The 22,488-nt window shown below is 44.6% G+C and overlaps 1 protein-coding gene across 4 annotated transcripts in view; it reads right to left on the minus strand.

Annotated features, from left to right (window-relative positions):
• Positions 1–82: 82 nt before the first annotated feature.
• Positions 83–22,488, minus strand: part of LOC137322715 (steryl-sulfatase-like) — a 57,904-nt gene continuing 35,498 nt past the window's right edge. For 3 of the 4 annotated variants that reach the window (XM_067985691.1, XM_067985690.1, XM_067985692.1), the window contains 4 exons: positions 16,114–16,251; positions 10,641–10,800; positions 9,423–9,544; positions 83–5,238 (listed from right to left, as the gene is read on the minus strand). In XM_067985691.1, coding sequence (XP_067841792.1) covers positions 4,853–5,238; positions 9,423–9,544; positions 10,641–10,800; positions 16,114–16,251 — 806 coding nt within the window. In that variant the 3' untranslated portion in view covers positions 83–4,852. Of the gene's footprint in view, positions 5,239–7,703; positions 7,762–9,422; positions 9,545–10,640; positions 10,801–16,113; positions 16,252–22,488 lie in introns of all 4 variants that reach the window. The other variant, XM_067985693.1, reaches the window with a different exon arrangement.

Here is a 22,488-nt window from a genome sequence, read left to right on the forward strand (position 1 = left end):
GCTTAATGCACGCCTTCTAATGACATTTTGTCAAAATGCAGACAATCTCTCTAAAAGAAAAAAGTCACTTTTGAGATTCATATATTCCATATCTTTTTACTTGAAAATCCATTCATAAAATATCTAAAATTCCAACTTTAGCAAACATACTTAATATCTTGAAGACATAGTATATAAAAAAAACTTAATAACCGAGTAACGTTTGGAGATTTAGAAAGGATTGAGCAGATCCATGTCCATTTGCTTGTTAAATATATCACAACAGCTTCTTACAAAGTGGAACTTGTTCAGAGGTTCATAAATGGCCATGATTTTTTGCTTCTTACCTTTTTTAATACAACTCCATTAATTTTCTACATTACAACAGTGACTACATTTCAAAAGTATTTCATTTGATAAGGTCCCACATAAGAGACTGTTAGCTAAGATTGAAGCCCATGGAATCGAGGGAAAAGTACGGACTTGGTTAGGAAGTTGGCTGAGCGAAAGGCGACAGAGAGTAGGGATAATGGGAAGGTACTCACATTGGCAGGATGTGACTAGTGGAGTCCCACTGGGATCTGTCTTGGGGCCTCAATTATTCACAATATTTATTAACGACTTAGATGAAGGCTTAGAAAGTCTCATATCTAAGTTTCCCGATGTCACAAAGATTGGTGGCATTGTAGATGAAAACATAAAATTACAAAGTGATATTGATAGATTAGGTGAATGGGCAAAACTGTGGCAAATGTGAGGTCATCCACTTTGGATCAAAAAAGGATAGAACAAGGTACTTTCTAAATGGTAAAAAGTTAAAAACTGTGGATGTCCAAAGGGACTTAGGGGTTCAGGTACATAGATCATTGAAGTGTCATGAACAGGTGCAGAAAATAATCAAGAAGGCAAATGGAATGCTGGCCTTTATATCTAGAGGACTAGAGTACAAGGGGACAGAAGTTATGCTGCAGCTATACAAAACCCTGGTTAGACCGCACCTGGAGTACTGTGAGCAGTTCTGGGCACCGCACCTTCGGAAGGAAATATTGGCCTTGGAGTGAGTGCAGCGTAGGTTTACTAGAATGATACCCGGACTTCAAGGGTTAAGTTACGAGGAGAGATTACACAAATTGGGGTTGTATTCTCTAGAGTTTCGAAGGTTAAGGGGTGATTTGATCGAAGTTTATAAGATATTAAGGGGAACAGATAGGGTGGATAGAGAGAAACTATTTCTGCTGGTTGGGGATTTTAGGAGTAGGGGGCACAGTCTAAAAATTAGAGCCAGACCTTTCAGGAGCGAGATTAGAAAACATTTCTACACACAAAGGGTTGTAGAAGTTTGGAACTCACTTCCGCAAACGGCAATTGATACTAGCTCAATTGCTAAATTTAAATCTGAGATAGATAGCTTTTTGGCAACCAAAGGTATTAAGGGATATGGGCCAAAGGCAGGTATATGGAGTTAGATCACAGATCAGCCATGATCTTATCAAATGGCGGAGCAGGCACGAGGGGCTGAATGGCCTACTCCTGTTCCTATGTTCCTATTGGCCATAAGGCGCTTTGGGATGTCCTGAGGTCATGAAATGTGCAAAAATAAACGCAAGTCTTAATTTTTTCTTGTACAGTTACTTACTAAATCCAGTTTTGCGTGTACACAAATAAAAATGAATTCTATACAGTCGCAGATCTCAAGTAGTTTGGCTCCCAGTACGTCAGAGGATATGTGGTTTTAGAGCAGGAGTTTTACACCACGTAATACACGAGGTATTGATCTGTTGCTGAGGTGCTTCTGTGTGTAATATAGTCCATCCCTTTGAGGCCACGAGATACAGTCACTGTCATTAGACTCAAACTCACGTCAACGAGGTTCAGTGATCTTCTGCGGATGCTGGGGTCAGTTGGAGGTTCGCTTCTGTTGCTGGGGATTTCTCTCTCGTCGATTGTGCAGGTCCTTGTAAAATCCCCAACTCCTCCTCAAGGTCAGCCTCAACCATCAGGAAACGACAGGCTTTCTTTCTCCTCTTGATTTTTTTTTTTGTGCGACACAGAAATTATGCTTCTGTGACGGAGCGCGAAGGACGCGTCTCAATACGGATTTGGAGGGATGGATAGATCAATATTCCAATCATACTGGGCAGCTTGATTACAAATCGGAGTCAGACTTGTTCCTATTTATTGTGAATTTTGTGCTCATTAAGGAAAGAATATCAACAACAACAACAACTTGCATTTATATACCGCCTTCCAAAATAAAAAATGTTCCAACCTGCTTTACAGACGACGTACGGGAATCAGATGCTGAGCTAGGAAAGGATACATTAGGAGGAGTGACCAAAAGCTTGGTCAAAGAGTTGAGCGTTGAGGAAGTTTTTCTTAAAAAGGGAAGATGAGATCCAGAGGGTGAGATGGATCAGCTGCCTGGCTCTAGAGAGGAGGACCCAGGCAGCTGAAGGTTCTGTCATCTTTGGTGGGGCAAAGGATCATAGAACGGTTGCAGCACAGAAGGTGGCCATTCGGCCCATGCCAGCTCTTTGTAAGAGCAATCCAGATAGTCCCATTCCCCCACTCTTTCCCCGTAGCTCTGCAAATTTTTTCCCTTCAAATGTTTATCCAATTCTTTTTTCAAACAACTACTTGAATTTATATAGTGGAGATGCCGGTGATGGACTGGGGTTGACAAATGTAAACAATCTTACAACACCAAGTTATAGTCCAACAATTTTATTGTTTACATTTGTCCAATAAAATTGTTGGACTATAACTTGGTGTTGTAAGATTGTTTACATTTGAATTTATATAGCACCTTTAACATAGTAAAGCATCCCATGACGCTTCAGAGGAGGGTTATCAAACAAAATTTCACACCCAGCCACAGATGGCGGTAGAGGCGAAGAGGTTTAGGGAGGGAATTCCGGAGCTTAGGGCCTGGGCGGCTGAAAGCACGGCCGCCAATGGTGCAGTGATTAAAATCGGGGACGTGCAAGAGGCAAGAATTGGAGGAGCGCAGAGATCTCGGAGAGTTGTATGGCTGGAGGAGTTTACAGAGATAGGGAGGGGCGAGACCATGGAAGGATTTGAAAACAAGGATAAAGGATTTTAAAATCAAGACATTCCCGGACCGGAAGCAAATGTAGATCAGTGAGCAAGCCACGATTGAATCTGCTTCAACCACCCTTTCAGGCAGCGCATTCCAGATCATAATTACTCGCTGTGTAAAAAAGTTTTTCCTCACGTCGCCTCTGGTTCTTTTGCCAATCACCTTAAATCTGTGCCCTCTGGTTCTCCACCCTTCCGCCAATGGGAACAGTTTCTCTTTACGTAATCTAAACCCTTTTTGATTTTGAACACTTCTATCAAATCTTTTCTCAACCTTCTCCGCTCTAAGGAGAACAACTCCAGCTTCTCCAGTCTATCCATGTAATTGAAGTCCCTCATCCCTGGAACCAGTCTAGTAATTCTTTTCTGCACCCTCTCTAAGGCTTTCACATCCTTCCTCAAGTGTAGTGCCCAGAATTGGACACAATACTCTAGTTGTGGCCGAACCAGTGTTATATAAAGGTTTAGTATAACTTCCTTGCTTTTGTACTCTATGCCTCTATTTATAAATGCTTTCTTAAACGCTTTTTCAACCTGTTCTGCCACCTTCAAAGATTTGTGCACATATACCCCCAGGTCTCTCTGTTCCTGCACCCCCTTTTAGAATTGTACCATTTAGTTAATATTGCCTCTCCTCGTTCTTCCTGCCAAAATGCATTACTTCGCACTTCTCTGCGTTAAATTTCATCTGCCATGTGTCTGCCCATTCCACCAGCCTGTCTATGTCCTCTTGAAGTCTATTACTATCATCCTCACTGTTTACTACACTTCCAAATTTTGTGTCACCTGCAAATTTTGAAATTGTGCCCGGTACACCCAAGTCCAAGTCGTTAATATATATATATAAAAAAAAAAGCAGTGGTCCTAGTACCGACCCCTGGGGAACACCACTGTACACCCACTCCAGTGCGAAAAACTACCGTTCATCAATACGCTTTATTTCCTGTCACTTAGCCAATTTCATATCCATGCTGCCACTGCCCCTTTTATTCCATGGGCTTCAATTTTGCTGACAAGCCTATTAAAGTGGCACTTTATCAAATACCTTTTGAAAGTCTATATACACATCAACCACATTGCCCTCATCAACCCTCTCTGTTACTTCATCAAAAAACTCTATCAAGTTAGTTAAACACGATTAGCCTTTAACAAATCCGTGCTGGCTTTCCTTTATTAATCCACACTTGCCCAAATGACTATTAATTTTGTCCCAGATTACCGTTTCTAAAAGCTTCCCCACCACCGAGGTTAAACTGACTGGCCTGTAGTTGCTAGGTTTATCTGATGCTGAGTCAGAAGCACAAAAAGTTCAGGTGGCCTACAGGGCTGGAGAAGAGTGGGGTGGGGGGGGGAGGTGGGTCAAAGCCATGGATGGATTTTTCCAAATGCTGAGCACTCCTAAGTCCGAAATGGAAGGGTGTTAGATGTAGAGTAAATCTCCCTCTACCCTTTCTTAACCTGAACTTTAGTAGAGTGCTCACTGTGCACAGGTGTGGCATTTTCATTCTTAACACCAGCCACCCTTTTGGCTTGAGAGACTCTGCCAGTATAATGGTATTATTCCGAACATGTTACATTTGGAACCTTATGTGCGAGTGAGAGAGAAAGGGAGAGTGAAAGAAACAGGCAGAGAAAGAAAAAAGGAAAGAAAAAAGAGGAAGGAAACAGGCAGTGAAAGAGAGAGTGCGTACAACAGGCTGAGAGAGAAAGAAAAACATACAGATCCCCACACGCACTTCTTTCTATCAATCTGGGCTGCATTCAAGCTCAGCTTCTAACCCATTGCCCCATCCAGCGCTGTGCTTCTGTTTTTTTCTTCGTCGCAGCGACAGTGCTGCCACACGGTACTGCAGCATGGCTGGAGCCAAGGCTTCCAAAGCAAGTTATTCAGCGACAGCTGATCGGGGACTGGTGTCAGAGTCTTCCGGTGCTCGCCTACTGCCTTCCTCATCACTTCCAGGATTTGGTGGTACCGGGGTTCAGAGCTGGGCGTCAAAGGCAATGCTTCTGATGGGTCTCTCGAAACGTCGTAGAGCAAAGGTGGGTTGTGGTGGCTGATAAAACTTCCAAAGCAATAGCAAATATGCGTGTCAAAGCAACCTTGTGACCCTTCTGGGTAGAAGTTTGGTGTGAAGAAGTGGGCTTTCCATATAGCGGAGCCTGTGATAAATACAATGGGGTACAGAGTACATGAGGTCATAAAAATATTAAATTAAACCACCGCAGCAATACTGTGGGTAACTGTGGCAGTTTGCCCCGGTACAATGACCATCTAACAGATGAGGCCAGGGACTTCCATAAGCCACTGTTATACACAGAATGCCTGTCACGCTGCATAAGTATAGGCTGTACACCATGAAAGAAACTGTATGACGCACTGCGACCGAATACTTTTGATTCATTCCACTCAACCAAGCGGACAGACAAGGAGAAGGCGGCTAAATCTGATTTCTTTTTCTAGACCTTTACTTTCCATTCCCCCTCCCAAGAATTTTTTTTTTTCCTCTCCTGAAGTTGCTGACTCCTGCAATAGTCCAATTGGGACAGGGCACCCTCCAGTAGCTCCATTGTAAGTTGCCATTTTCCAGCCACTCCATTACGATGGGCCAAGCTTCAATGGACCCCACACCCACACACCGCGCACCAGGAGCCCCCGGGCGGCCTGCAGGAGCGCCAGGTGAATTTCCCCTCCCTGTCTCAGGGACACTGAAAGCAAATGTCGTGACCAGATGTGTCACGCAGGCTGAGATCAGCTAACATGGCACAGGCCTTCCTGGCCTGCAAGGTTCAGTTACTCAAAGGCCAGTAAATTGAGGGAGGGGGGGTGGCAGAATGGGGTACTGGCAGTCGTTATATTACTGGAATAGCAATCCGGAGGCCTGGACTAATAATTCAGAGAACACGGGCAACTAGGGATGGGCAATAAATACTGGCCTTGCCAGTGACGCCCACATCCCAAGAATAAATAGAACAGAAGTCCATATCATCTATTTATAGAAAGTACGGACTTGATTTATATAGCCCCTTTTATACTCTCAGGATGTCCCAAAGTGCTTTACAGCCAATGTAGTACTTTTGCAGTGTGGTCACTGTTGTTTAGTCGGCAAAGGTGGCAGCCAATTTGCAAGATCCCACAAACAGCGAACGAGGCGAATGAATAGTCAATTTGTTTTTGGTGGTGTTGGTTGAGCGATACATTCTGGCCAGGAGACTGGGGAGAACACCCCTGCTCTTCTTTGGGGGAGATCGGGGGGGGGGGGGTGGGGGTGGGGGGGGAACGAAGAGGGGGGGGGGGGGCGGTCGAAGAGGGGGAGACTGGAGAGGGAGACATCGGAACAGGGTGGAAAGGTAGGTTGATTTTGTGTTTTATCTTCATGCAATGGTTTGTTCTTTAATTTATTTCATTTCTTTTTGCCTGATCCGGCCCTTCACGCTTGGTTTCACCAGTCATGAATCAGTAGCCGTGGGAAAGCCGCCCAGGTAAGTTAAAAATCATTCTAACTACCTACGTAGTACGTTAAGTACCTCATTGAGGTACATTTGGCTCTTTAACTATCATCCCGCCGGCTTTAATTGCCGGCAGGACTTCTGGAATTGGGACGTCCACGTGCACATAGGTGCGACCGTGGGGAACTCAGAAGTAGGCGGGTTGGTGCCAGCTTCTGGACCCGAACAGGATTTCCCCGATTTTCGGAGCCCCCAGTCCCCGCAATTTCCCGGGAAAATCGAGCCCCCTGTGTGTGTTTCTGGCGGTTTCTGCTTTTATTTCAGATTGCATTCCAGGAACGCTAAGCATGTGGTGTTGCAATGCTGCACATCGATCAGAATATTGTGTAATATGAATTGCACCCTGTTCAGTGGGTTTTGTAGTGTGTCACAGGCTCTACAATACAAAATGAGCAGCAATAGGAGTCTCTGCTGGTTGAAACCCTTTCTCGACAGGGCACGATTCCATGGACGTTGGTAGCGGTGTGTTGTGAGGATATAATTACAGTGTGACAATTTTACTTAGGCAGTTTACATCGTAAATATGGACACATAGGTAAAAGTTGACAGGACGTATGCACAGACAGATTTTTATTATATATTTATTAAATTATATACCAATTGATCTCCTGTAACATTGCAAATGGGGAGTTAAGACCAAATATAATCTTCAGGTGAGGCGGGGTTAGAGGCTGGGGCTAGTTGGACGAGGGTATGCAGATGCAACTCAGTCCCCATTTTTATATATTTCCATTATAAGTTCCTACGTCCATATTTATAATGGAAACTGCCTACATAAACTTGTCACACTGTATTATACCCTCCTGGCAGTGAGTGGGGGGGTGGAGTGTAATTGCAACGTGACAAGTTTATGTAATCAGTTTCCATTATATTATAGATTTAAAATAAATATCGAATTGGGTTATGGTGACCGGGAGAATGTGGAAATTTAAAATGCATCCATCTGGAAAGCTTCTGACCAGTTATTGAAATATTTAAAAACATCGTATTTGAGAGCACTGCAGATCTAGTTGTCTATTCATTCCAGAACTGCTGCATCGTAAATCTGTCAGTTGCATATGAATGCATGAAATATCACCCCAGTATAATTACTTTTGCATATTAAAAGCACATATTACCTTGAATATGTGGACTAGATATGATGGCAGGTTCTTCGGACAGGTACACCCTGCAGTACTGCATATAGCAAAAGATACTGTCACAGCAGTATATTATATACACATATATATAGATTTATTTATTATTTATACACACACATACACATTTCTTGAGGAGTTGCTCACGGTGTGTCAGAGGTTATGATGTTTAACAGGGCCACTGATCTTTCTAGCCACTTTCTTCATTTTTGATTCCTATGTTTCCCACCTCTTCAATTCTGACTTATTCCTGTTTTGCTTTGGGCTGATCAACAAGGTATTAATTTTTAGATGTCAGCCTTGGCTAAGGAGTAGCACTCTCGTCTCAGAGGGTCGTGGGTTCAAGTCCAACTCCAGAGGCTTGGGCACATAATCCAGGTGGACACTCCCAGTGCAGTACTGAGGGAGTGCTGCACTGTTGGAGGTGCCGTCTTTCAGATGAGACGTTAAACCGAGGCCTCGTCTGCTTTCTCAGGTGGACATAAAAGATCGCATGACGCTATTTCGCAGAAGAGCAGGGGAGTTCTCCTGGTGCCCTAGCCAATATTTATCCCTCAAATTGACATCACTAAAAACGATGATCCTTTATCTCATTGCTGTTTGTGGGATCTTGCTGTGTGCAAAATTGGCTGCCACGTTTCCCGACACAAAAGAGTGACTACACTTCAAAATGTAGTTAATTGGTTTTGGGATGCTCAGATGTCACAAAATGCTATATAAATGCAAGTCTGTTCTTTCTTTTACTCACAGGCCAGTAGCCAATGTACGTCGGTGGGGTGAGTTCAAGTTTTTTTTAAATGTTATAAACTAAACATTACAGAAAGTTTTTTTTATCTTCTCTCCTATCAGGGCTGCACAGTAAACTAATGAGTGCTGGCCAAGTTAGTTTGTTTGAACATGTATACACATGTGTGTGTGTTAGGGTTGTCAACGCTCCAGGAATTAAAGATTAATCTCCTGGTTACTCTTGTGAGCAAACCCAGGGAGAAAAATCATAGGGGTGTTAAAAAATATTGTGTTTTTCTCCTTTTTCTTTGAACACTTTCATTTATTAGTTATAATAATATTGGAGATGGGAAAAAACACAGTTTGATTGGGCGGGGCAGCTGAAGGCGGGAGGTCATGTAATGAAGCCTCCAGGAATACATCCAACCAAAGGGGGGTGGGTGTGGGTGTGTGTGTGTGTGTGTGTGGAAAATGTTTGTGTTCTCACATTATTATATCAAAGATAAAGAAAGCCACTAGTTGACCTGAAGCCTGAAATTTACAAGCACTTTCAACTGTTCTTTGATTGACCTCCAAAAGCTGCCTTAACTGTCTTTGTAGATCGTTTAACTATCATTTTTGTTAGGCAAGGGTATTAAGGGTTACGGAACCAAGATGGGTAGAAGGAGTAAAGATGCAGATCAACCATGATCTAATTGAATGGGCAGAACAGGCTCGAGAGGCTGAATGGCCTACTCCTGCTCCTATGTTGCTAGACCAGTGATTCACTGGGGAGTACGGGAGCAGTGGCCTTAAAGGGATAAGACAGCTAAACATCACAAACGTGACCCAAACAAGCTGTAGGCGAAATCAAAGGTTATCTGCGCGTGAACTACAGAAACCACCGAACAGTTCTGTACTTGAGCGTCTTAACGTACTGACATCAATGCATCTGTAACCAGGTTTCATTATGCTAGAAGAAAGGAATGGACTTACTGTGCTTCGGCTGCCAGCGAACTGCACTTAAATAACTGTTACAGTAATGGAAGAGAAACTCGTGCTCTGACTGCTGCACTTCACCCAGGAGTAAAGGCATCAGGTCCCGCCCGTCGATTATCCTGGGGAAAGAAGGACAGAGGCAGGTTTAATATTTCAGTTGCTCAAGAAAAATGTAGAGTTAGCTGATCTCAATCCGGTTAAATGGGGTGGGGGGGGGGGGGGGGGAAGAAGAGAGCAGAGTGCTGTGATCTTAACTGGAGGGTGCCCGTCAACGAGGAGATAAAACTCGTAGAAAGTAACGGCTCGGAGAGCTTTACAGAAACATGGACAGTGAACAGGAGAGATAAAGGGCCGGGGTTGGGGGGGGCACTTGCTTTTAGAAGCACGGAGTGAACGCAGTGGGGGGGTATAGAGAAGGGTTTGGGAGGGAGCTCGAGAGGACGGGGCACAGTGGCGGAAAAGGCTGCCACCCCTGGTGCAGAGGGAGGGGGAGCATGAAGAACAGTGTCAGGGCATGCAGGGATGTGTGGCTGGAGGAGATCACAGGGGTAGGTAGTGAGGGGAAAGGCCATGGAGCAAGTTGAACAGGAGGACAAGGGTCTTACAGTCAAACCTTTGGGGTACAGGGAGCCAGTGGTACTTGGTGAGTGCTGGGACTGTGGGGCTTTGTGCAGGAAAAGACAAGGGCCGCAGCATTCTGGGCCTTGATGAAAGAACTTGCATTTCTTTAGCACTGTTCACAACCTGAGGCCAAGTCACAGCCATTGAAGTGTAGTCACTGTTGTAATGTAGGAAACACGGCTGCCAATATGTGCACAGCAAGCTCCCACAAACAGGAATTTCAGACAATCTGTTTTTTAGTGATGTTGGTTGAGGGATAAATATTGGCCAGGACACCGGGGAGAACTCTCCTGCTCATCTACAAAATAGTACCATGGGATCATTTACGTCCACCTGAGAGGGTACTCGGGGCCTCAGTTTAGCGTCTCAGTAGAAAGACGGCACCTCAGACAGCGCAGCACTCTCTCAGTTCTGCACTGGAGTGTCGGCCTGGATTGTGTCCTCAAGTCTCTGGAGTAGGAGATGAGCCCACGATTTTTTTTGATTCAGAGGCGAGAGTGCTACCCACCGAGCCACGGCTGACCCCTAAGGTTCATACTGATCCACCGCTGGTGGCTGCGACTCTCTCCTTCCTCCCCCACCCTGACTGATTACCGGTTACTCGGCATCGCGGCTTTTGTCAGGGTGACGACCGTTGGGAAGAGATCCATATTGCTGGTCAGCGCGTCGATGCTCCTGCCCGCAGCCAGCACTCCGGGCCATCGGAGGAGCCCTGGCACCCGGATGCCACCATCCCAGTTTGTGGATTTTCCTCCTAGAAATGTAAAAAGAAAGAAAATCCAAAGCGTCTGAAGAGGAGCCAAAATGTGGACAGAAAGACTAATTAGTGCAAACAATATTGCTCACATGGCCAGCAGGGGTGCGGGCATAATATAGCTGCCGCATTTGCCTACATAACAATGATCAGTGCGCTTCAAAAATAATCCATTGTGACTCGAGAAGCTGGGATTGTTCTCCTTACAGCAGACAAGGTGAAGGGGAGATTTAATAGAGGTGTTCAAAATTATGCAGGGTTTTGGTAGAGTAGAAAGGGAGAATCGATTTCCCCTGGCAAGAGGGTCGGTAACCGGAGGACACAGATTTAAGGTAATTGGCAAAAGAGCCAAAGGGGAGATGAGGAGAATTTTTTTCATGCAGCAAGTTATGATCTGGAATGCACTGCCTGAAAGGGTGATGGAAGCAGATTCCATAGTAACTTCCAAAAGGGAATTGGATATATACTTGAAAAGAAAAAAATTTGCAGGGCTATGAGGAAAGAGCAGGGGAGTGGGACCTAATTGGCTAGCTCTTTCAAAGTGACAGCACAGGCACAGTGGGCCAAATGGCATCCTCCTGTTCTGTATGATTCTAGAAGGGCTTTGAGACATTTCAACCTGATAAGATGCCATATTCTGAATGTACAGGACCAAACAGAAACATACAAGCCTTTTCTAGAGGGGTCATGGCAGAGATGTAATGTTCTTATGGAGGGGAAAATCTGGGCTAGTGTTTTCGATTAACATTTTACCGAGGATTACAATCCAAGCAGTGATCATACTCAGGATGCTCTAACATGCTGCACCTGAGCCTGATGAGAAAAGATAACTTGCATTGATCTAGCCCCTTGTCACATCTCTGAGCAATGTCTTAAACTGCTTCACACAAAATGGATTACTTTGAAGAGCAGCTCCCCATTTCAAATGCGCCATCCTGCACTTCAGCCGAATGAGGTTTAGCCACGCTCCCACAGGAATGGGAAAGAGGGGGGAACATTATGAGACTGAGCTTTAGTAAAATGACAGGTTCCATTGTTTCAATAGATGCTGGGCTAGACTCTTTCTAACTTTGAGAGAGGGGTTAGAAAGAGAGAAAGGGAGGGAGAAAGAAGAGAGGGAGACCAAGGGGAGAAAGATACAGTAGGGTGAGGAAAATCCCTCAGTGCACATTCCCTTCTGCTGACCGATGCCAGAGTGTTCGGCTGGTATGTACAAACCAACCACTAGCAGTTGTCTGATTCTAATTCTGTTTCATTCCTTGCTGTCCGATAAAGTTTTTGATGATGTGGGGCAAGCTGGCAATCAAAACATTTTATCCTGTCTCATCTTCACCCCTCTCACTCCTTTGAATGGTTGTAAATATATTCCCGACATTAGTCCATATAATACTATGGAGTGGTATTTAGCAGAGTAACTGGCAATAAAGTAAATTCTCTTGGTTAGAAAAGGTGACAGAAAGCTGACTAAACCAGAAAGGGAGAGAAAAATAACTGTCTTTTCAATTGAGAAACCAAGGTTGAAGGGTTAAGGGGCACGGTGCAGATTCACCACGAAGGTTAAAAAGAAGAGACAAAAGTAGGTGAATCAGGATGTTATGTTAAAAACCTGAAGATTGAAGGAGGAAGGGCAGACTGAGGGAGGTAAGGAGTTCCAAGTTTCCAGATGGTGCAATGATGCAGGGAGGAGGAAGAATGAGTCAGGCAGTAGTATTGGAGCCAATAAGGAACAAGAGAGGAATTCAACGCAATGAGGGTACAGGAAGGAGGAAGAGTGTGTGGGATAACGTTATTGGAGCTGAGGAAGAACAAGAGAGGATTTCAGTACAATGAGGAAGCAGTGAGGAGGATGAGTGCGTAGGACAACATTATTGGAGCTGGGGAAGAATGAGAGGAAACTTCAGAGTTTAATTCACTCCAGGTTGCCCATCGTAGGGTACGGTATATAAAGTTGTACACTGTTATTAGAGGTAGGTGGGACGCACTGCTTGTAGAGTCTCTGTGGTGCCCCCTTTGAAATTCTTAACGACATTCTTGGAATGAGAGACTTCAAAATGAGGATTAATGTCTCTTTAGCATACAGTTGGATCATGAAATTTTAGTAATCCGGCTATTAACACAAGATTAAAGGCACTGCAGTGTTAATGGAGACTCCAGTAGGCACTAACCAGGATTTCATTATGAAGAGAGTTCGAGAAAAATTTGCTCCGTAATGCACTCCTAAATTAGTTTAAAAAAAAGAGAAATTCTGCTTCTCTGTTTTGTTAGGTAATCATTAATTACTCTGATTAAAGCGTTTTGAATAAAACATGACCGTTTAAAATATGTACGAAGTTGTTCTTTTAGAATGAGTACTCGCTAAAGGCACAGTGGCTATTTGACATGCTTCATTTAAATAAATAGTTCAAAGTTACACTAATTAGGAAGAAAAGCATTAGCACCTTCATGAATGGCTCTTGTTTAGCCCCAGAAGAACTTGGTTAATTAATAAATAAATAAAAAGTTTCAGACGCTAACACGATATGGCGGCAGACGGTGCCCATTTGAAACCAAGTGTTTGGGCTACAATTGCTAATCCTGTGACCATCAGCTTCAATCCCCATCCTCCACCCCCAGGTGCTGGACGCGCTTTCTGATTAGATGGCAAAGATGTTAAATCATTAATGAACCTGCAGAATGGGCGAGTAAATGGCAAATGTATTGCAATATAGATGAGGGTGAGATGATGCGTTTTGGTAGGAGGAATAAGCAGGCCACAAACTGCTTCAAAAGTAAGAGTTTAAATGAGGTGGAGGAACAAAGGGATCTGGGGGTGTAGATTCACAAATCATTAAAAGTAACAACGCAGGTTAACAAGGCCATAAAAAATGCAAACAAAGCACTGAGATTCATTTTGAGAGGAATAGAATTGAAAAGCAGAGAAGTTATGTTAAACTTGGATAGAACCTTGGCTAGACCACACTTAGAATATTGTGCACAGTTCTAGTCTCCATATTACAAAAAGGATATCGAGGCACTGCAGAAGGAGCAAAAATGATTTACAAGGATGATACCAGAACTGAGAGGTTATACCTATCAGGAAAGACTGAACAGGCTGGGATTTTTTTTCCTCTAGAAAAGAGAAGGTTGAGGGGTGACCTGATAGAGGTCTTTAAAATTATGAAGGGGTTCAATTGGGTAGACGTGGAGAAGAGGTTTCCACTTGCGGGGGAGACCAAAACTAGGGGTCATAAATATAAGATAGTCATTAATAAATCCAATAGGGAATTCAGGAGAAACTTCTTTACCCAGAGAGTGGTTAGAATGTGGAACTCGCTACCACAAGGAGTAGTTGAGGCGACTAGCATAGATGCATTTAAGGGGAAACTGGATAAAGATATGAGGGAGAAAGGAATAGAAGGATATGCTGATAGGGTTAGATGAAGTAGGGAGGGAGGAAGCTCGTGTGGAGCATAAACACTGGAATAGACCAGTTGGCCTGAATGGCCTGTTTCTATGCTGTACATTCTACGTAGCATACACCAGTTGGGCTGAATGGCCTGTTTCTGTGCTGTAAATTCTAGGTAATCTCAAAACTGTGGCACTTCTTACCTCCCTTAGCCTTCTCTTCCCTGCCCTATCTGCAAGCTTTGAAAGCTCATGCTCGGTGTAACCTGCGACTTCTCGATTCACCTCATCTTTTCTCTCACTCTTTCCATCTTGATGGTGTCCTGGGCTATTGGCCATTGGCTCCTCGCTCAGCTTTCTCAATCGAACAAAAAAAAAAGGAACAGGAAACTCTTCCTACTCCTCTGCATCTTCGACTCCCCTTCCCATCATGTGTAATCGCTCTCCCAATTCATTGTGTGCGTGTATTTCTGCCATGGTCTTCATGGAAAACCAAAGCAAGCTGGTCGCTCTCTGTCTGATACCTGAGAATTGTGTGCAGGTATGCATATTGAAAGAAAGAAACAACTTGCATTTTATATGGCGGTTTTCACAACCTCAGGACGTCCCAAAGCACTTTACAGACAATTAAATACTTTTGAAATGTAGTCACTGTTGTAATGTAGGGAAACGTGGCAGCCAAATTGCGCACAGCAAGGTCTCACAAACAGCAATGGAATAAATGACCAGATCATCTGTTTTAGGTGTTGGTTGGGAGATAAATATTGGCCAGGACACCAGGCGAACTCCCCTGCATTTTGAATAGAGTCATGGGTTCTTTTACGTCCACCTAACAGGGCAGACTGTTAAATCCCTGCACTACACTTGGGGGTCCCCAAGCCCTAGCTCTCGCCAGCATCACTTGTGGTTTCTGGATTTAGGTTAAGTGAGGTATTTCCTTCCGGGCAGAGAGTGTGCAACTATATTTCAGGCAAACAAGAACTCAACTTGTGGATTTCCCAGTAACGTCGTTTGGAGATTCTTAAGCACGATGACGAGTTTCTATGCTGGCTGACCAAAATAAAAAAAAAAAATCAGCTTGAGTAGCATGAGGGCACTTACAACTGGCCTTCATGCTCCAGGGTGGCAGGTCACATTCTTGTTTTCAAATCCCTCCATGGCCTCGCCCCTCCCCATCTCTGTAACCTCTTCCAGCCCTACAACCATCCGGTGATCTCTGCGCTCCTCCAATTCTGGCCTCTTGTGCATCCCTGATCTTAATCACTGCACCACTGCCAGCTGTTTTTTCAGCTGACTAGGCCCTAAGCTCTGGAATTCCCTTCCTAAACCTCTCCGCCTCTGTCTCCTCCTTTAAGACCCCCCTTAAAACCTACCGCTTTGACCAAGCTTTTTGTCACCTGTCCTAATATCACCTTTTGTGGCTTAGTGTCAAATTTGGTTTCATAACGCTCCTGTGAAGCACCTTGGGATGTTTCACTATGTTAAAGGCACTATATAAATGCAAGTTGTTGTTGTTATAAGGGAGGGGGGGGGGGGGGGGGGAGAAAAAAAATCAACAAGGCTCATCCTCTCAATCACCATCCAGTAACCACCTTGGCGGAAAGTACACATATTGTGAACGTCAAGGGAGGACAGGATCAGCGTGGCTGTGATGCCCTCCAAGGTTGAACAGCCTCCCAGCACTCACGATCCAGGCTCACAAAAGAATGTCCATTTGGATGAGGTAATGGAAGCAGATGGCACCCATCAGCACCTCCCGGATAGAAGGGAAGAAATTTGGAGAAGGAATGTGGGCCAGCAGCACAGTTTTGCTCCTGGGCCAGTAGCCCAGAATAAATATTCTTTGACTCTTCGTGTTGTCCGATCTGCAGCAACCCTCAATGGATAAAAACACATGCAGATTAACTTGCTCATGTGACACCTACTTACCCTTGTAGATGCCATTCCATCCCCCGTGGACCTCCCCGTTGTCAGCAATCTCCTCAAGGTGGGCACCTTGGTCGGAGGTGAAGTAAACCAGAGTCTGGTTACTTAGATTGAGCCTTTCCAATGAAGCCAAGATTTGTCCTGAAATTTGAAAATGCAGGTGCATTGAACTGAGATCAATCAGTGACTGCTGGAGCAGGGTCTGACACTTCAACCTTGAACTCCACCCCCATTCCCCCACTTCCCCCTCCCCCTCCGCCATCTCACGGCAGAGTAAATAAATGCATAGAATAGGGCAGATGCTGAGAAACTCCTCCGGTGGGGGAAATCAAGAACGAGGGGACATAATCTTAAAATTAGAGCCAGTCCATTTAGGAGTGAAATCAGGCAGCACGTTATCACACAAAGGGGTAGTAGAAATCTGAAATTCACGCCCCCCAAAAGGCTGTGGATGCTGGGGCAATTGGAGCTTTCAAGACCGAGATTGATAAATTTTTGTTAGGTAAGGGTATCACGGGATATGGAGCTCAGGTAAATGGAGCTGAGATGCAGATCAGCCATGATCTAATTGAATGGCGGAGCAGGCTCGAGGGGCTGAATGGCCTACTCTACACTCCTGCAGTGGTACCGAATAGGAAAACCCCAGGTAAAGTAAATTCAAAACTTTATTCTCCAACCTCAGAAGAGTATCCCCTTCTGCGCCAGTGAGTTTTCCAATCCCAGTATTTTCTGTTTATCCCCCCCCTTTAGACCCAAAGTGACCTTCTCCTTTCAAAACCTAGGGGACGTACAGCACATCGAATGGCCACTGCCATCCCTCTCTCAGGCGCTGAAGTTCAACGAATCCCATCTTATACTCTTTCTTATACCCTTAACCACTTTCATCAAACAATTCAAAAACACAAAATACTGCAGATGCTGGAGATATGAAATAAAAACAGAAAATGCTGGAGAAGCTCAGCAAGTGAAGCAGCATCTGTGGAGAAAGAAACAGAGTTGAAGTTTCAAGTTGAAGGCCTCTCATCAGAATTTTTTACGTCAGAACTGTTTTTATTTCGTCAAACAATTATTTGAGTCCCTGTTAAATTTTGGACCGCCAACATGATCCACCACTTCAGTGGTAGCACTCTCGCCTCTGGGTCAGAAGGTTGTGGGTTCAAGTCTCACTCCAGAGTCTTGTGCACAAAATCTAGGGCGATATTCAGGTGCAGTACTGATGGAGTGTTGCACTGTTAGAGGTGCCGCAATTCAGATGCGATGTTCAACTGAGGCCCCGTCTGCCCTCTCGGGTGGACATAAAAGATCCCACTGCGTTATTTTGAAGAAGAGCAGGCGAGATCCTCCGATGTCCTGGCCAATATTTCTCCCTCAACCATCACTAAAAGAGATTACCTGGTCATTGCCACCTTGCTGTTTGTGGGAGCTTGCTGCGCGCAAGTTGGCTGCCATCAGTCCTACATTGCAACAGTGACTGTACTCCTCATGTGCATCTCGGGCTTATCCTGTCAGGCGCAAGGATCGTCCCTGTGCGCAGTTCGTGTCGGCCTGCGAATTTCTAGGCTTGTTTATCTGGAGTGCCCAAAGTAGGGCCCGTCACCATATGCGGCCTGCAAGCCCTGCCAACTGCGCCCAAGAAGTCCAGACAACTTGGTTACTTATACTCGGCATCAAATTTTGTTTGATAATAGCTCCTGTGAAGCGCCTTGGGACGCTTTTCAACGTTAAAGGCGCGATATAATTGCAAGTTGTTGTTTTATTTTTACAGACATTTCTTATTTGATAGTTTGTCTTGTTTGAATTTCAAGGGGCTGAAAGTTTTAAAAAGACAGTTCTTAGCGCTGTTGCCTCATTAGTGGATAAATTATAAGGTTCCGGGTTCAGCCTGGCTTGGTGGTAGTACTTTCACCAGTGAGTCAGAAGAATGTGGGTACAAGTCCCACTCCAGGACTTGAGCACAGAATCTAGGCCTATACTTCAGTGCAGTACTGAGGGAGTGCTGCAGTGTCGGACGTGCCGTCTTTTGGATGAGAGGTTAAACCGAGGCTCCATCTGTTCTCTCAGATGGACGTAAAAGATCCTTTGGCACTATTTCAAGAAACCAGTTTTCCTGGTGCCCTGAGCAACATTTGTCTCTCAACCAACGCCAGGAATAAACATTAGCTATTCATCTCATGTGTAAGACCTTGCTGTGCGGAAATTAGCTGCCACATTCGCCTACAAAACAACAGTGGCCACACTTCAAAACGTCATTATTGGCTGGGAAGCAATTTGGGAGATCCTGAGATCCATGAAACACGTTACATGAATGCAAGTTGTCTCTTTGACGCCCCACTCCAGTACTTGAGCGTACAATCTGGGCCGACACTTCACTGCATTACTGAGAGTGCTGCATTGTTGGAGGTTCCATCTGTTGGACGAGATGTTAAATCAGGTTCCCGTTGTTGATGTTAAAGACCCCCGTGAAACTGATGGGATTGGATTAGCCGGATGTTTTAATGACCAACGGAGAGTAAAATTGGGTGGTGCGTTAAATGGGTGGCTGATCCGATCCAATCCAGTCAGTTTCCCACTGGGGTGTGCTGGGTTAAAATTACACCCAAAGTTTATATTAAACATACAGTACGTAGCAAATTGGACTTGCGCCATTCAAAAGAAGAAAATAAATCCGTTTTGGGCGGGCCATAGCAAAATCATACACTTCTTGCAAGCTGACCTGGATATCTCTTAGGACAGGCTTCTGACTGACAATTCGGCTGCTCTGTTTACTTATATAATAACCTGCATTTCAAAGTAATTTGTCATATTCAAAGTGCTTCAGGAGGTTTCTTACTGATCTGATAAGAGGCTATAATAGCGCGTTTTTCTTTCTCAAGTCTCTGAGGATCGTATCTAAGTTGAAGTACTGTCCATTGATGCATACCGTAAATCATTCGTTCATAACTAGTCTTCCAATTCACTCTCTATGGCGTGCTGTGTCACTGAGGTATACAGACTAGGAGCGTCCCATGCTCGATTCATGGTTGTGCTGAGTTAGCTGATCTCAACTGGAGTCGAGTGGAGCTGTAAAACAGGGTTGAGCATCCCCACGGCTAGGAAGAGGATGAGGGGTGTTGGAAAATAAGGTCAGTCACGGGTACAGCTTTCTGCTGGAATGTGTGCGCACGCACAGACAGATTAGGTTGTGGGGAGGGTGGGGGGGGTGCAGATCAGGCTAGGTTGTGATGCCCTCCACAATCAAATAGCCTGGCAACACCGTAGGATCATGCATGGAGAATGGTCACTGAATGCTACCACCATTTGCTGAACGATGGCCTAGTGCAAGTCAGAAGGGGAGGGGAGAAAAACATTTGATAATACCTCTGATAGAAACCATTATCAACCCACAAAGACTTAATAAAGCAGCCCAGATTCAGTAAGGACTTCAGTAAGGAAGCAGATTCAACAGTAACTTTCAAAAGGGAAGTAGATAAATGCTTGAAGGGAAAACATTTACAGGGCAATGGGACTAATTGGATAGCTCTATCAAAGAGCCAGCACAGGCACGATGGGCCGAATGGCCTGCCCCTGCCCTGCACCTACTATGATACTATGACTTGCGTTCAAAGTCCATTGCTATATTAGCAATTCAGAAAAGTTTGCCCCGTAATCTAATGAATCACTACTGAGTTTGTACCATATGGTTTGCTGCTTTCAATTTAATTAGCTACCCACTGCAGCTAATCATTTCTGTAGACAACAACACCTTGCATTTAGAAAGTTCAAAATTGTGGTTTGTAAAAACTGTTTGCTGTAAACTCGGTTCTTATTCACCTTGCCTATTTTTCTTTTGTTAAAAGATTTTATATCGATTTTGCTTGATCATTAGAGAACACAAAGGCACTCTGTGCAGTACAGGTGGTTATCAGCTGACACATAACAGTACATATAGTTACCGTAGATTCCTATAATAATTCCTAACCACCTCCCCTTGACATGCAATGGCATTACATCGCCGAATCCCCCACCATCAACATCCTGGGAGTCATCATTGACCAGAAACTTAACTGGACCAGCCACATAAATACTGTGGCTACAAGAGTGACTCCCCAAAGCCTTTCCACCATCTACAAGGCACAAGTCACAGGAATAATCTCCACTTGCCTGAATGAGTGCAGCTCCAACAACACTCAAGAAGCTCGACACCATCCAGGACAAAGCAGCCCGCTTGATTGGCACCCCATCCACCACCCTAAACATTCACTCTCTTCACCACCGGTGCACCGTGGCTGCAGTGTGTACCATCCACAGGATGCACTGCAGCAACCCGCCAAGGCTTCTTCGACAGCACCTCCCAAACCCGCGACCTCTACCACCTAGAAGGACAAGAGCAGCAGGCATATGGGAACAACACCATCTGCACGTTCCCCTCCAAGTCACACACCATCCCGACTTGGAAACATATCGCCGTTCCTTCATCGTCGCTGGGTCAAAATCCTGGAACTCCCTTCCTAACAGCACTGTGGGAGAATCTTCACCAGACGGACTGCAGCGGTTCAAGAAGGCGGCTCACCACCACCTTCTCAAGGGCAATTAGGGATGGACAATAAATGCTGGCCTTGCCAGCGACGCCCACATCCCATGAACGAATAAAAAATTTTTTTAAAACGACCATGTTACGAGCACATTCTATCCTGGAAGGGGACTATCCTGCATAGTACTGGCAGCGGCACAACAATAAATTAATGGGGGGGGGGAAAAGAGAGAGAGAGAGGAAAAAAAGAAGAGAGGGAGAGAAATGGAAAGGGAGAGAAAGAGAGATCACAAGAAATAGAGAGGGAGAGAGAGAGAGAGAGAAATGGAAAGAGAGAGAAGGAAATGTGGTGAACTAAAGGTTTGTGGGGAATGGGAGAAGTAGAGTGATGCAGATCTCTTCTGTCCCTAGAATTCATTTCCACATGATCAGTTCTAATCTTAACCCTGAGGTTACTGGAAATTAATACCTTTGAGATTCCGTCTAGAACATGCAAAGCCACAATACTCGAGTGCACCCACCACCACATCTCACCGCTTAACACATTGTTCAAACTGGGAAGTAGAGCATACTGGGCCCCAAGTGAGTCTACCAACCACACAATATCATCAGGGTACAGAAGCACTACAGTACAGTCACCACCACTTTAAAAACTGCACACTTTTAAAATCGTTTAAAAACGCTAACCATTTCCATTATAGCCAATTACAAAGCTGCGGCTTACAGTGTGTTAAGTGATCCACGTATTTCAGGCAGAAACAGGTGATCGCTCAATAGTTTGCACCACGTTAAGATATAAAAACAGAAAATGCTGGAAATACTCAGCAAGTCGGGCAGCATCTGTGGAGAAAGAAACAGAGTTTCAGGTCGTTAGAACTGGAAGAAGTTAAGGAGTTAACAGTTTTTAAGCCAGGAAAAGGGAGGGAGGGAGGGAGGAAGGGGAGAGGAGGAAAGAACAAAAGGGAAGGTCTGTGATAGGGTGGAGGGCAGGAGTGATTAAATGACAAAAGGGATGATGGTGCAAGGCAAGGAGGGTGCAATGGGACAAGTTAAGAAACAAAAGATGGGTCTAGAGGAGCTGTGAATGGCAACAGCAGAACCATGACCAGTTCCCGCTGTCTCCCAAAAAAGTGGAGCAGTGGTTATGATCCGAAGTTATTGAAATCAATGTTGTGTCCAGAAGGTTGTAAAGTGTCTAATCGAAAGATTAGGTGCTGTTCCTTGAGCTTGCGTTAAGCTCCATTGGAACTAAAGGATGATTTAGGAATAGCAACACAATGCCGGGTATTAGGTCACCAGAGATACACCTCTCAGTCAAGTGGAGTATCTGGAATATGCCCTTGACGAGGCCATTGCGGGTAGCACTACAACTCACATGAGTTGTGCCTGCATAAAAAACGGTACTGGATGGTGATAGGACTCCTCTCGTCACACAAAGTTGCAACCAGGAGCACTGCTGGATGTTATGCAAATACAGTTGACTTGCAAACCTAAGATGCCTGGCAGCAGAATATGGATCCTCCAGCTCGGAAGTCTAACTGTAACATTCAAGGATAATAAGGCCATCACAATGTCTTAATTTGAGCATTCCTTCAACAAGATTTACTCTACCCACGCACTCTCAACAATCACATGACAGAGCCTCCTGTAAGAGACTCGCTGACAAACGAGAGCATCAACAATAGAAGATGTGATCAAAACAGCTGTGTGGCTGGGGCAACAGTCTCCTTTTGATTGCATCAATATTTCAGCCTTTATTTCCCTTCAGAACTTACTCAGCACAGTTGAAGAAAATCTACATTTAAATTATTAATGCCAACCAACTGAAGCTCCGGCAATGTGACAGAGCGCTGAATAAAAAAGCATAA

This window comes from Heptranchias perlo, chromosome 6 (assembly GCF_035084215.1).
Source record: "Heptranchias perlo isolate sHepPer1 chromosome 6, sHepPer1.hap1, whole genome shotgun sequence".
In the NCBI taxonomy this organism is placed as follows: Eukaryota; Metazoa; Chordata; class Chondrichthyes; order Hexanchiformes; family Hexanchidae; genus Heptranchias; species Heptranchias perlo.